At 46.8% G+C, this 15,748-nt stretch overlaps 1 protein-coding gene across 1 annotated transcript; it reads right to left on the reverse strand.

Moving 5' to 3' along the window:
• Positions 1–2,964: 2,964 nt before the first annotated feature.
• Positions 2,965–8,419, reverse strand: LOC142027085 (phospholipase A2 inhibitor gamma subunit B-like). Its single transcript, XM_075020728.1, has 5 exons — positions 8,261–8,419; positions 6,934–7,050; positions 5,593–5,742; positions 5,311–5,451; positions 2,965–3,333 (listed from the first exon to the last, which is right to left on the reverse strand). The coding sequence occupies exons 1-5, from the start codon at positions 8,307–8,309 to the stop codon at positions 3,110–3,112; spliced, it is 681 nt and encodes a 226-aa protein (XP_074876829.1). The 5' UTR covers positions 8,310–8,419; the 3' UTR covers positions 2,965–3,109.
• Between the last annotated feature and the right edge of the window lie 7,329 nt (positions 8,420–15,748).

Consider the following 15,748-nt stretch of genomic DNA (forward strand, 5'->3'; position numbering starts at 1 on the left):
AGATCTAAGGGAGGATCTGGTATTTACATGTCTCTGTGTGTGTGTCTGTGTGGGAGTATAGTTTGTATATATTATAAGGAGAAACTGCAGATGGTACAACCCAGTTTGGTGTCTAAGGCCTGGTTCAAAGCCCATTAGAATCAGCAGGAGTCATTCCACTTACTGTGATGGGTTTTGACCACATCTCTCCTTGCCCCTCCCCAACATGCCTATGACCACAGGGCTGCTCCCTGCTGCATATCCTCAGTTAAACCCTGCAAGCAATGGGGCTTCCCATGTTCACCATGGTGGCTGTTTTACAGGGAATCACTGGAGATGCCCCCTCCTCTGGTGTTCACACCCTGCAGGTACTTAGAGGCAAGTGTTGCACATTCATCAGTCCTTGTTCAAGATACCGAGATCCCATTGTTTGATTTGGTTTTGTAAATTGGCGCCACCAGGTTTTTTTCCATCTTTTGTGTTGCTTTTATCTGAACACACTCCACCAACATCTCCCTCCCCAGGAGTCAGATTTGAGATCAGAAGAGATCATCATCTCATCACCTTCCTTCATACCCTAGTCTATCACGTTTCTACCAGCTCTGCCTGAACTGCCTATAACCTGTCTGCAAGTAAAGCATCCATTTCTGAAAGGCCTTCATGCTGGATTTGCAGACATCAAAAGCCGATGAAGCCTTTGCTCTAATGGCTGGAGTCTGTGCACAGCGATGGTGTGACTTTTTCTGCTTTGGATTTGTCAGGTTTATGTTGTGCTCTCATAAAAGCGTCCTTTAAGAGCTTATCATTTCCATATAAGTGTGTTTATAGCCTGTAAACAAGCCACTTCTCTATCTTCTTTTCAGGAAGATCACAGGTTTATGCTCCTGAACACTTTCACTGCAAGGCATTTTATTTCATGCTTTCTGTTTTTAACAGCTTTTAAAAATGTGGATGCTGGAACAGGACCAAGCATTAGTGTATCAGTCATATAGATGCAGGGTTGTTTCCACTCGTCACTCCCCTCCTTTATAGAGCCACAGATTGCAACAGCTTGCTTTGCCACAACATTGTTAGAGTTAGAGATCAAAATTGAGCTGCTTCTCCTCTTTGCAACACAAACCCTTCTCAGAAACATTGCTGTCTGCTCTCCTCCTCCTTGTCCTCCCCTAAATACCACCCAGCACCATGGCTCTCTGGATGTGTCTCACCCAAGTCTTGACCAGGCTGAACAAACCCACTTAGCTTTTCTATCTTGATAACATCACAGGTCAAAGTGGAACAAACAGAAAGTGAAGGATTGAGCCATCGAAGCGGATCAAGATCTGCCATGGGGGTGCCGTGGACAGTAATGTAATGTTCTGCATGAACGTGCAGGAGGTGTGTTCAGGGATAATGTACTTGCATAGATAGAGAATTTTTTTAATTCCAGGGTGTTATCAGATCTGGAAAAATGCTGAACAAGTGGGTCGCTGCAGTATCAGTCTATTGCTACACCATGAAGGGGGAGCTGTATTCCCTCTCTAACATCCACACCATAATTGCACAGCCTCTGCAAATAATTAACTGAGCCCAACCAGACTCTTTTCCCTGCATTAAATCTGTGTTATCAGTTCACTCCCCACCCCAAAAATTAATTTTCAGTCTCAGACCCACACCCCTTTATTATGATAGATAATGTGACATTGTCTCCCAAATAATTTGGTGGGAATCTTTGGAAGAAAGGTGTTTAAACCTGTTTGGGAAGAAGAGAAAGTCTGGGGGCGACAGAAATTACAAGAACACTCAGTCCCCATGCTGCAAGTTAAAAGCTGATCACATATATATTCATGCATACATATGTAGGCGTAGTCATCTCACTACTGCCGCACATTATGGTCTGGTTTCAGCAGCCAAGGCTTTCCATAGTGCTTTCTGCCACAGCATTGAAGTAGGAGATAAAACTGCATTGCTCGATTACTGTAACTCCATGTCCAAAACACTGCACACTTGCACTGTGAACCAGGGCTATTAAAAATAGACACAATCATGCACTTTGCTTAATAATCCTGTAGTCTGCTCCAAAACTGGGCCACTCATCTGGGAACAGATGTGTAATGAAATGTTGAAATTTACTAACACCCCTCCTAACATCCCTCCCACCAACTCCCAGAGCTCCCACTGCTTTATCCTTTTGCCCACAGCCCACAGTACCTCCCAGGTACAGCAATGCTGCCTGATGTGCTGTTTTTCTCCAGTGCCTTTGTGTGGGACAAACCTGAGGAGACCCATTAGGGAAGGCGGTGGCTGGAACAGAATAGCCAGGTGGTGGTGAATGTAGAAGATGGGAGGCTATGCCAGCTATGGGTATAGGTTGGCCAACAGGAGGGAAATAGGCATTGGGTTGAAGCTTCCCATTATTTGGACTCCCAGCAGTCTGTCAGCATGGAAAACTGCCTATTTTATGAAATTAAACCTTCTTAATGTAAGCATTTCTTCCAGGTAATCATGAAACCTAAGATAGAATGGGAGAGTGCCTGGTAAGGCAAGAAGAATGACCACGAGGAGAAAGGCTCTTGTCAGGATCGGTTTGCTCATAGCAAGGGATGGCTGACTCTTCTCTGAAATGGAGACTACTTTGGGGCTGCCCAGAGGCCACAAGCAACCCCCTGAACTGAGGGACGACTCCTACCATGGACAAATAGGATACAGGGGAGGGAAAAAAGGGTCAAACTACCTCTCTAATCAGAGTGAACCTCCCAGGAACTCATCTCCAGTCCTTTTCAGAGCCTGGAAAAGCAGCTTTGAAACTTATCACTTACCCTGAGATAGTGGCTGTAGACTCTAAGGCTGCCTTGAGAGCTCCTGTTGCCTGTAGAGTGTATGGGCACCTCGTGCAGTCCCCCCTGATCCCAGTATGGACAAAGCATTCAGAGAATGTAACACAAAACCAACCACAGCTATACCTATGAAGCTTTAAATCAGATTAAATCAATGAGGAAACAAAAGTGTAAGTACTGTCTTTATTCTGTGAAATTATAAAAGAAGAACTAATATGAAAACAAACTCCCCACACAGAAGAAGCCACACCAAACAGGACTTGGTATGAACCACTGCTGGAGTTTGTCATGGGCTTTGCTTAACCCAGTGAGAGTCAGAAAAGTACCTTCTCCAAGATGAATCCTGACAGGATAGGGATGAAGACAGTGTCTCGAGGGGCAAACCCAGCACTCACTCTGGCCAAAACAGAAGCTGGTTTGCATTGGAACCGCCTTAACTTTATGTCCATCATCCCCAGATTGTTTTTTCCATCTCCTACAATACTGCATTCAGAAATGGTGGTGCAACCCTTCATGGCAGCTTTCAGAGACAGTCCACCTACACAGTAGAAGAAGTACATGCCATGTGTCAGGGGAACCAGTCTCCATAGTTATTCCCTCCCTGGCCAAGGAGGTCCCCATTTCCACCCCAAGAACTGCCCATTCCTTCATGTCCAGTTGGCTCCAAACCCACCAACCCATTCCTGTCTGTTCCCATCCCCCGAACAAATTTGAAGAAGCAGCAAGATCACCCTGCTTGACTTGAAATACAAAGGGTTTAGGGTTGTGTTTTCTTTCTTTCTACTGAATAAGGATGATTTTTTTTTAAATCTAAACATTTTAAATTTAAAAATCGAAAAGCTTTTAAATAGTTTTGTTTCTCATATTTAAAGATCATTCTGTTAGAACCTTGCCTAGCTTCCTAAATAAACCAGGGCTGTGTGACAGTACTCCAGGTGTTCATTGCATCCTCCTCTCCCTGACTCTCTTATCACATTTGAACAGGATGACTACCTCTCAGCCAATTTTGACATGTGGGTGAGAAGTCTCAAAGACATAACAGGCTGAGCCATTTATTCAGATAAGTCTATTCTCTAAGGCCTTACAGGATTTAGCCAAACCAACAGAGAAACCCTGCTCACATGTCCACTGAGGGAGAGCCTGAAACCTGAACTTGTCCTTTACCACCACTGTAGCATCTAGCTGAGAAGGAGACCTGAGAAGGTACTGGGTCCCCAACTCCCTGTTCAGATATTCTTGCTCCTTTTGCTTCCTTTTGCTCACACTGCTCATGTTTCTCTGCTGCACAGACTATGGAGGTCTGGAATATTCTGCTGGACTTTTTTTATCTCAAATACAGATAACTTATAAGGGTACTTTGTTAGTTCCTCACCTTCCTTTGCTCCCCTACATCACTGCTTCCTCTGCACAGCTATTCACACTGCACAGGTCTCCTCTATTTACAGTGGCTGATCAATCAAGTCAAGACAAGTTAGGAGCATTTTTTATTTTGGTGGTACACTGAATTAATTGCATCACTCTTCCATTGCGGTGACTAAGAAAATGCTTGTTTTCCTTCATGTTGTCTCTGTGAAACACCTTCTAATTCAGGGTTTGGACAACACATCTATAAAGTGTATAGCAAAGACCTTCAGGCATCATATCATCACCTAGCAATATTATCAATTCAGAGGAACTTCATTCATAACCATACACAAGACAATTTTTTCCAGTCTGCTTCTACAGCTGGTGTCGCTGCCCTTAATTTCCATGTTATTTTTGTTGCCCACTGGAGGACAGGTGGAACTGCCATGAAAACGTGAAACTCTTTTACCTGCAGCCAGGAAGGAAAGGGAAGTGACCAGGGAGCTTGCTGTCTACTTTCCTCTCTCTAATTACAGCTTCTGAGGTGGGAAAACAATTTCTGAAGGAAAGAATTACTTGCTGGTGGTGACCCCAGCTGTTCAAAGGCTGGAGCTCCCTTGCAGAGAAGATCTTTGGGTACCCCAAAGGCTCAGCTGCAGCGTTCATGGGGAGGGACCTATCCCTGGCTCTCTAGGAGTAGAGACACCACTACAACAAACAGTGTCTTGTCACCAGTGGCCAGTGTCACCTCATGAGAAAGCCAGCGGCTCTGTATTAGTTTCATCTGAACCTCCACTAGATAGGCAACTGGCTTAGATCCAGAGTCATCCTCACCCATCCTAGCTAGGGCCAGCAGGTTCAGGGTCTTGGTCATATTTATTACATGTCCATGTATCAGATTGCTTCAGGAGTCCAGTTCTGCTCTTTACCTCAGTTATGCCATGCTATGAGGAATCCCAACAGTTATCCTTGCATGATGGGGGAGGAGGAGGAAAAAAACACCCCTGCCCTTTTATCAGCTTTACACATATTCCCTTTCAGTTCCATGTTTCTTCCTCTATTTCCTTCACACTTTTTGCCCTTTTTTATTTCTCTGTGATGCTTCATCGTAGACTGATTTCACCCATTTAACCAAAAAGATTAAATATAGCCCCAAATAAAAGGCAGTTACCAGAATTCATTAACCCGGCAAGGTCAACACACTGGGTTTCGGATCCGGTGCAGTTTACGATTTCGTTACCGCACTGAAAGGAGTCCACGCTGTAGCAGGCAGGACACTGGTATCCATTGGGCACATTGTCCTCTGGTGGCACTGGAAGGAAAGAGATGGGCCATAATTTGTTTTAATGAGGGAACGAGAGGAATGAGCCAAGTGATGGCTTAGCCTGGAAGGCCTCACCTTGGGACAGGGCAGACAGAGAGGGGACAGGGCATAAGGAAAAAGAGATCTTACAGGAGACAGAGATTGTTTGACAGTCATCGCCTGTGCAGCAAGCCAAGTGACTCCTTGCTTTTACCTTCCCATAGTTCATGGTGATAGGGCCAAGCTGGCAAATGCTGGACGGCAGGCAGGACTTGATGGACGAAGGGATTACCATCCCCCCTGTAACAAAGAGGAGGGCAGCACCAAGTCATTAACCGCAAGGTAACTCACTTCCCCTCCCATTAGTACCTAAGCAGCTGTCCTGGGGCCTGAGAGGGGTCTAGGGACAGTGGAGTCCCCCCAAAAGCAGCACCACTGATCCTAGTGATCCCCTCAGAGGAATGAGGGTGCCATCACATATGAGGCACTAGTGAGGAATTTCTCCTTCTCCACGTTGTGCTTAAAGGCAGAAAGACAGCATGACTCCTCACAGCCAGCTGGCCTTGTTGTACCTTAGCCAGAATGCCCCAACTGCAGAGCTTATGGGGTGAACCACATGCCTCTGAGCCATAGCCCACATTTCTTCATGCACAGTCTGCAGATCACACAGTCCGTTGCAGCCACAGGTGTCCTGACACAGGCAAGTCTAGTCTTCCCCATTAGCCAAAGCCAAAAGTTGTAATGGGGAGCAGAGCAGTTACATTGAGTCTACTGAGGCCCCTCCAGCACTTCAAGGATGAAGGGTGGCTTTGCACAAGCAGAAGGAAGATGTGCACTAGAGCTCCCAGCACCAAAGCTGGTAGGATATGAGCCAACCTCCAGTATAAACCTCCAGTATAAAAGCCAATGGTCACAGCACTGAAGCTGGGTGATGACCGAGGCCGTGCCGCTAACACAACCAAGTGTGGAGTTGTGTCAGGGCTCAGCATTCATCTTCAGCTTATCAGCCATGGGGACATGGTGACAGCTCAGCCCTGGTGGTGCCACCAGGCTGCCTGGTGTCTCCTTCCCTGCTTGAGGATGGGACTCAGATGCAGGCCAGTTTCTCCCTCCACCCATGGCCAGTGCACCCTCAGTGCTAGATGCCAACATCCTTGTGTCCCTCACGGTCCAGCCTCTTGACCCAACTATTCACCTTAGCCAGAATTAAAAGCCAATGTCTCATCCTAGTATGCTGCCTAGGTCCTCCCCCCCCCACGACCAAGAACAAGTTCTCCCAGTAGGAAACTGCTGCTTGAGATAGAGGAACAGAGAGCTTTTCCCATCCTGGACCATCCTGATCTCTGGGTTCTCTGACAGTGAAAAGGAAAATGAACAGATTATCCAAGGGCTCACCAGAAGGCCAGTGACAGAGGTGGGGAGAGAAACCCATCCCCCAGTCCCACTCCGAAAGCTGCACTCTCATACAGCCGTAGTGGATGTCTCACATACCTATCATGACCTCATGCAGAATGATGCCACAGGTATCTTCACCACCACTACAGGTTTTCATGGAGCCAGAGCAGCTTTTTCCTATGCTGTGACAAACCTCACACTGAAGGGAGATCCCTGGGGAAAGAAGGACACATTCCTGGGTAGCAGTCATGAGGGATCTCACTTCCCCTTTCATCAATGTTTTACTTCAGCATTTGATCAGCACTTTTCACATTCCTCTTCCCTTATTTTCCCTGCTTCATTGCTCAATTTGTGAGGGTTTATTTTATTATTTCTATTATTATTTATTCTAGTATGAACTTGAATTTGGGCAAGTAAGAGGAATCCATTTTGGGAGAGCATTTTACATTTTAACCACCAAAATCCAGCCAGCTTCCCTTGTCTCCTCTACAGTGATGTTTGCTTGGTTTTCCTGGGGCTGCTTAGGAAAGCATCCCCACAAACCCCTCCGTCCTGGCAGGCATTCAGGTATCCCTGGATTCCCAGGCCCCAAATCCCCTCCTTGCAGTGAGCAGAGGCATCCAAAGGTCTCGGGACCAAGAGGCTGTCAGCAGGTATTAACTGTACTATGTACAAACTGAGGAATGGGATATCTCTTTGTAGGCATTAGGGGAAAACACTTTACCTGCTGGAACACCTTAAGAAGATCGGAATATCAGGCAGTCAGCAGGAAACACTTAGAAAGGAATGAGTGTTTATCAACAGAGGACAAACATCATGTCTTCCCTGACACACCATCATTGGGACCCCAGGGTCCAGCATGCAAATTAAGAGGCCCAGGGCATGTGTCAGTTCCCTAAACCCAGGTGCCATCCAAGGCACCTTGCAGTGGCTGTGACATCTATATGGGGTGGCAGGTATAACACAAGACCACAGAGACACCAGTCTCTGCTCTTCCAGAGAACAGCTGACGGACAGCTGAGATGACATATAATGTCTAAAATGTCACACGACCCCAGGCATGAGCAAAATAAATGAGCCCCTAAGTTTGTGGTAAATGGTGGCTGGAGATCAATTCAGCCCGCCAAAGGTCTGTCTGCCTCAGAGTAACCTGTGTCACTCCTGTGACTGTCCCTGCTAGATCACCAGTGACCACCACGGGAGCTTCGACGGCCAGCTCACATTGTAAACGCCTACACCTTCATCTGCACGTTCTCTAATAGCACCAAAGATCCCCCAAGACCAGTCACCCCTCTGCGGTGCAAATCCCGCTGGATGAGGGGTTCTTACGGCTCAGACGGCAGGAATGGCCCCACGCGCGCAGCACCCATTCCCAGACCACTTCCATGTCTCGCAACCCCGCAGGTCCCAGCGGAAAACTCACCTGGGTCCAGGAAAGCCAGGAAGAAGCTGAGGCCAAGGGACACTTTCATGCTGATGGGATGTAAGCACAGGGAGCTGCCAAGTCTTGCTGAACACAGCACTGTGTGCCACAAGGGCTTTATAAATTGTGTTTTGGGGAAGTGGTGGTTGAGAAAGTGCTCTGAAGAATACAGATACTGCAAAGCACTAGCGCCAGTGTTTGTTTTTAGATTTAAAGCACAAGTTCTGCTTTTTCCTCTGCATGAGTAATGCTGTTTGTCTTTCCCCGGTCTAGAGTATGCAGCCTGTGGGGAAAGACTGGCTTCCCTGAGGTCTATCAGGTATGTCTCCAGTGCAGACTTTGAGCAACATTCAGCCTCTGCCATACATATGAATGACAGAGAAGAAACCATTTGAACAGCCCTGTTGTGCTCTCACCATTAGGCCCAAAGAAGCAAAGTGTAGCAAGGGCCAGCCAGGAATTTTCCTCGTGGCTGAGTTTTTGCTGGCTGGTTTCCCATCTCCCTTCCCATCAGACAGTTAGGAGCTCTCATGCCCCGAGTACAGCAGCAAAGCAGACAGTGGCAAAGCAGCGAGCTTCCTCTCCAAGCTGGCGTGAGGCTTCTGTTTGCAATATGACTGCTAATGCTTACCTTGGAGCAGGCTCTGTCAGGGGTTCCTGGGGTTGATTATGTCAGAGCTGCAAAGCGGGTCCTCCAGGGTGCAGTTTTGATATAAACACTTGGAAGTTGCTGGGAAAGTCTTCTATTGTACTTCTGGGCTTTAAATCAAACCAGCCAGCAGGGAGAAAGCATCCATGTGGCTATGAGACAGCCTGGTCACAGCTTAGGTAATAAGGTAATAGCAGGTTTTCCATGCCCTGAGATCTCACAATGAGCTAATGCCAAGCAGCAGTGACCAACTTGCCATCAGCCCAAAGGTTCCCTGCCCTGTGTGCAGGTTTTATCAGGATGTGCCGCCTCACTGAAAACGTTTCCTACCCTGAAGATATCCTCTATACTCGTCTCCCATGCCAGAACAGAAAGCCAGTTAGTTTATGGTCCTCCGGGACTTTTTGCATTGATGGCAAGGAAGAACTGAAATGTTCTTGTGCCCCCGCTCAACTGCAGTATCAGCGACTTGGGCGAGAAACTGCTCCAAGTAGACTTCTTGCTGTGTAGCACAGCAGGGGTGCTGGGCTTATCTGGCCTCCAGACACAAGGGCAACACAAACAACAAGTCCTCCGCAGCAGCAGCATGCAGACCACAAGTACAGAGGCGTAATGAATCACAAATACAAGATACAAGGATCTTTGGAGGCTCACCCAGTCCATCCCACTGCCCGGGACAGCTCTAGCCCAGGACAAGGGCTGCCTGTGGGGATGGATCATGTAGCTGGGAAATCCAATTTGCTGGGGAGGGAGTCTCACCTTGACCTTGGTGGGGCTAGGTGTTTGATGAAGAGCAGAGAGGGTTTCACTGCTGAGGTTTCCTACTGCTGCACAAATGAGCTAAGTGCTGTTCCTGGCTCTACGAAAGACTTCCTGCAAATCCATAGAGAAAAAATACAGATCTCACTGATGTTTCCACTCACTCATTGCTTTGTTTTTCTATTTCTCTCTCCCACCTTACTATCTGCTTTTCCTGTTTGAGACTAACCTCTTCAGAGAAAAAGTGGTCTTGTGACGTTTCCAAATACATTGAGCCATCCAGTGGGAGCTCTTCTTAGCTAAACCCACAGCACTATGAGAATGGAAATTAGTGCAATCACACCGGATAAAAGCCTAGGTCCCCCAATATCCATAAAGCTGGTATCACAAGAAGATAAGGGAGAATTATATCATCACTTTGAATTTCTTTTTCAGCTCAGAAATGGTCTCACGCCACATAACAAAGTCAAACTTCTGACTGCTGCCAGTCCAGGATTAAAATTCATTCCTCATTGGTCTTAAACTTCAGACTGAATAAAACCCTGTCCCCAGGCAGGCTGTGGTACTCAGATCAGGGTGATCCTGCCATTTATCTACATGTGGGTCTGCAGATACAAGTAGGGAGATGAGTGGATGTGACTGTCTCTGGTGATTTTAATTTCATGCCCTTTCATTTAAGACGATTACTGAAGTGCCTGGGGGATTTTCCCTGAATGACATGACTGCACTAGCCCCACTGAATTATATTGAACTCACCTGTTTCCCACCTCTCATGGAGGGAGGGTGTGAAGTTGCAGCCTTTTCATGTGCATTTTTAGAGATGAAACGAAGCATAGCAAGGAGGAGCCAAAATCTGCAGCAATAAGAGACCTGTAAAAATAAGACTTATGAGAGAATGTGGAAACAATAAAGGTGCTCAGGAAACACCCAGTCATATCACATATATCTGCAAAAACAAGGACTGCATAGGAAAAAAATATCACAGGAGTCTTACATGAGGCATTGAGGGAACTTTCTAACAGTGACAACAGTGAAGCTGATTGCCTAGGAAGGTGTGGATCCTCCATCCTGGGTGGCTTGGAAAAACAGGCTAGACAAATACTGGGAATTATTTAAGTTGATAGGATCCTGCTCCAGGGCTGAGAGATGGATTAGATGATCTCTTACAACATCCCTTCTAAATTGGTTCCTACTCTTTAATTTCATGGTGTGCATGAAATGTCTGCCTTCTGCAGCTTGTCCATGTTTCCAGAAGCAGAATGGGCTGATAATACAACAGTCACACTCTACAGGGAGGTGAGGCAGAGGCTGGGGAGGTCAGAGAAATTTGTAAGATGAGAAAAGTTAGAAATCCAAGCCCGAAAATAGCATTGGCAGGAAGGTGAGAAGAAGTTCATATGTTCAAAAGAAAGATGTTTAGCAGGACAAAGACTCCCATCTAGGCTAGAGCATGGACAAAAATCATATGTGAATCTGTCTTGCAGGCTTGTGGCAGAAAATGCCAGGGGGTTTCATAAAATCATTTATGTTGGAAAAGACCCTTAAGATCATCAAGTCCAACCATCAACCTAACACTACTAAGTCCACCACTAAACCATGTCCCTAAGTGCCCCATCTATACACCTTTTAAATACCTTCAGGGATGGTGACTTCCCTGGGCAGCCTGTTCCAATGCTTGACAACCTGTTCAGTGAAGAAATTTTTCCTAATATCCAATCTAAACCTTGCATGACACAACCTGAGGCTATTAGCTGTCATCCTAAGAGCCCAAACATACGGCTTTTAGACATATATGTCATCAAAGCATGAAGCTAATGTATCAGGTTTACACCACAGCTGTAGAACCCAGGTCAGAAAGCTCTGGAAAAAGTAAAAAAAGTGGCTAAGGTGTGACAAAGAAAGGAAAATATAGAAAGGGCTGGGCATGCACAGTTTGTGTAGGAGGTAGGAGGTACTAGGGAAAAGCCTTATACAGACCTAACTGGGGTTGAAATGCAAGGAGATGGTCAAGGGAGAATGACAATCATGGCTTTAAGAAAGAATAAGTGAGATCAGAGCTAAGGATAAACCCTCTGATGGTGAGATCAGCTGAGGCCGGGATGAGCACTCTGTTCCTGTGATTGAACACTTGAGAACGAGCCAGAAGGACAGGGTGTGCCTGGGCACAGGGCGAAGCTGACGCAGCCCTGGGACCAGGCAAGGGCACTGCGGCTGCCAGCCCTCATCCCTCACAGTTACTGTGGCTCCAAGGGATGCCAGCACCCTGACAAAGGCTCCCCTCCCAGCAGCTGGGAAGACAGCAAAGCACTTTCTGCAGTGGTGGACAAAAACAAGAACCCAGGCAGAGGCCGTTGCAATGCAACTGCTCAGCTCAGAGGCACAGCTCACACTGGCCATCTAAACCCAACTGATGTGTCTCTCTAAACACCTCACTTGCAGATATCCTGATCTGCAGACACCCTTTCAGGAACTGGCCACATTTATTTGAGATTCACTGGAGTCACTAACTCTGCGAAACCACATCTGACTCAGGAAGCCCCAACACAGAAGTAGCTGAGGCTGGCACAGTAGTACGGAGTCAGGAGTATCACAGATGTTTGCTCTGTTCTTCCTCAGGGCTCTGCTTATGTTCACTCTTTAGGGTTTGGTTTGCTTTTTTTTTTTTTTTTCCATGCTCCTATCCCCAGAGGGATGAGTACTGCATCCTGCAGCCAGCTCTAGGGAGGAGCATCTCTTGGGTAAGGGTCAACCACCCACCAGCTGCAGCAGAAGCTCGGTGGGGTTGGGGTGGCTGGAGAGCAGCAGAGCAGCTCCCACTGCACCTGCTGCCACTGCTTGTAGCTGAGCAGAGTAGGGGGAGCAGGTGAGGCTCAAATCAAAGCCGAGACCTGACGAAGAATATGGTCACATGCATGCTCCAGGTCATGGATGATATAGTCAGATGCATGTCACTGTGTCAGGTTGAAGCCCTGCACACAGGGTCCTTGCATGGCCTGGGTGGTCAGCTGGGTCCAGAGGGTCACCCAGGCTGGCGGCAGCCACAGCAGTACTGTCCCCCACTGTCTCCACATTACCAGGATACAGCTCCAGAACCAGGCTGGAGGGGCCATCATGCCCATAATAGCCATTTTTAACCACACTGTGCCTCTTTTTCTTCTTACGTTAGAAGATGTGACAGTCTGACAAATTATAGTCAATGTCTCAAACATTCATTGAAGAACTTTGGTGGAGAAGATGGCCTCTGTAAAAATGCTGGAGTTGTGCCAACAGGAAAATGTGGCCAGAGGAGAGGGCCTCACAGAGGGTGGGACCATGCTTCTACAAAGCTGCAATTCCTTATCTTAAGTGACCAGAAGAAGGAGCACAGCATATGCACCTGGAGGAGGGGCCCCAGAGAGGATGGGACTGTGCTTGTATCTTAAGCGGTCATGCCAGCAGAGAAGGAGAGGCAACTCCCCAATGAACCCCCCCAAAGCTCACCAACTGATTCCAGAGAACCCCAGGAACATGAACTGTGGATGCCGAGACTACTGACTAACACACTATAAAAGAAGGGAGAACGAGTTTTCAGTGCACACTCTCCAGAACTGGATCTCTACGCTGGCTGTACCAACGGTGGACCCAGGACTGGTGAAACCTTTTTCTTCTCTCTCTCTTTCTTTCTTTCTCTCTCTCCCTCCCTCTTTTTCTTCTCTCTTTTCCACAGTCCCTATACCTCATCCTTTTAAACATAAACTGTTGACCAAGTCTGAGACTAGGAGTGGATCTAGACAACCTTGGGCTCCTCTTTGAGAAGGAGTCCAGAAAGCAAGGGCGTCTGCTCTGAACCTCATGACTCAATGGGAGGGATCTCCTTCTGACACAGTTTCATGTTCCTTTTTTGGCTTCTTTTTCTATACCTCTCTTCTCCTTTCAAACAGCGGCTTAATGACATGATGCAAAGTTCATATTGATAAGTTCATTTGTACTTGGGCAAGGTTAGCTAGGTTGAATAAATGTTGATTGTTGTTTGAACTCCCCTGGTGTTGTTTCACCTTAATTCTGACAAAGGAAATCCACGAACCTGAGTCAGTCCGACTCTGGGACGTGACAGAGGATAGTCCTGACTCTTAAGCCTTGCTAGGCTAACATTTGGTTTATGCTAACATGGGGCTGTCTGCAGCTGCAGGACCCTGCACACCCCCAATAGTTCTAACACCACCAGTAAGAGAGAACAAGTCTAACAGTGTCCCAAAAGTCCAGGCACAGCTTCTGTGGGAACAATGGGGCAAAGGAATCTTCCTTACCTCCCTTTACCCATGGTGCGAGAGGACGGAGCCACAATATGTTGGGACATTTCAACAGTGAAGCCATCCACAGCCCATAAAAAAGCTGTAGAAGAAGAATCAAACCCACCCATTTTCTGAGCTGATTCCTTGTTCTCCAAAACCTGCTAATCTGGTTAACCAAGCAAGGAAACATAAGACAGCAACCCTAACCACACCATGCAGGGATTTGTATGCCTGTCCCAAAGGGTGAGAGCAGGAGGAATCTCACTGCCTGCTGGCTACAAGCTGAAGAAGATTTTGACGGTCATTTGTTTCAGCTGTGAGTGCATAAATTAATAAACCAGACAGGTGGTGGGAGGTCAGTATAAATCTAATTGCCACTCCTGATTTGGATCTTCCCAACAGCCCACAAGGCAGCACCTCAGCTGTGTTCCCATCAGTGCTTCACCACCTAACCCCGGGCCAGAGAGGAGGGGATTTATTGTCTTTCCCCACCTAGTGCTGATTTGGGTTTAGTGCTTGAAAGAGGAGCTGCGGGGGGAGGGCTGGTGGCACTCATGGTTCAACAGAGCAAAGCCATCCCTGTCACCTACATGGGAGCTCACAGTCCTAAGAGTTTGTCAGCAAGGAAGTTAGTGCATGCCTGGAAGAGCAGCGTGCCTATAATAGGGTGCTAATTGACACGGATTAATTTCCCATGAGGACTCCTCCATTCATGGCCGTGTATTCACTTTGAAAGTGATGCTGCTCTTACTAATGAAGCACAAGCAATGCAGCAAGGGGGAAACACACACCAAAACGGAGCTCAGGCAGACACTCATGGAGGGGGCTGTGATAGCAATGGGCTCCCCCACGGTAAAGAGGGTCTCCAACAGCATGTTGCTGCTGCCAGCTCCAAGGTGGGTGCACTGAGCCCTGTCCTTGCTCCTGTCCCCAGCCATGGGCTTCCTCCTGCCTCTGGCCAGCGCTGGACCTGCCCTGCCCAAAAATACCCGTAAGGGGTTAGTTTCCAGGCAGCTCAGTCTCTTAAGGGGACAGCTAGTGTCAGCAAAGGATTTGGGAAACAGAGAATTTGAAGGATGGAAATAATATGAATGTAATAACATAAAACTGCTTCTTAAATGTTTTATTCTGTGGCTAAAAAAGATGGTATTTAACACGTTACTGCACACGTGCAACAACACTCTGGTGAATATTATCAAATCATGTAACTTCATTCTTCAAGAGATCAAGACATTTAAAGGAGTGCAAGAGACATTTTATTTTACCTTTGATCCTACACCATTTATGACAATGATGGCATTAACACTGATAAATTTTTGGTATCCTGGCCAGTAATTACCTTTCCGATTGAAATATTTGCCAAGGAATCCAGCTGCTTTTCAGGCATCTTGGAACCAAGATAAATTTGCATGCACGTTAGCATGTTTAACAAGCTTTCTGTTCTGGCATGAATGATCAGCAATGTCACCTTCAAGCAATCAGGACAACAGCATCTACTTAATCCACTGGTGGATGATGTAAAAAGTAAGTCCTTATTAGATATTCAGAGTCCTTATTAGATATTCAGAGTCCTTATTAGACATTCGTATTTCAACCTCCTCTTCAGTGAGTTGCTCCAACATGCAACATTTCCCAGCAACAGTTTGTTTGCTAAAAGAGTTCCAGTCTGGCAGCTGAGGCAAACCAGTTTACCAGTTTTAACTGGTCTATTGAGAGAAAGCTAATGCTGCCATGGGCTTATGTCAATAGACAATGAATGTATAAGAGGAGAGGAAGTCTTTTAATATGATATTAATATCCACACATTTT

This window comes from Buteo buteo, chromosome Z (assembly GCF_964188355.1).
Source record: "Buteo buteo chromosome Z, bButBut1.hap1.1, whole genome shotgun sequence".
NCBI classification, from domain to species: domain Eukaryota; kingdom Metazoa; phylum Chordata; class Aves; order Accipitriformes; family Accipitridae; genus Buteo; species Buteo buteo.

Coding starts and splice junctions, on each gene's coding strand:
- LOC142027085 (XM_075020728.1), bottom strand. CDS start 8,309: ATGAAAGTGTCCCTTGGCCTCAGCTTCTTCCTGGCTTTCCTGGACCCA. Junction 5,743..6,933: donor TCTGCATGAGGTCATGATAG/GTATGTGAGACA, acceptor TCTTTGTTACAG/GGGGGATGGTAATCCCTTCG. Junction 3,334..5,310: donor TGCCGGGTTAATGAATTCTG/GTAACTGCCTTT, acceptor TCTACTGTGTAG/GTGGACTGTCTCTGAAAGCT.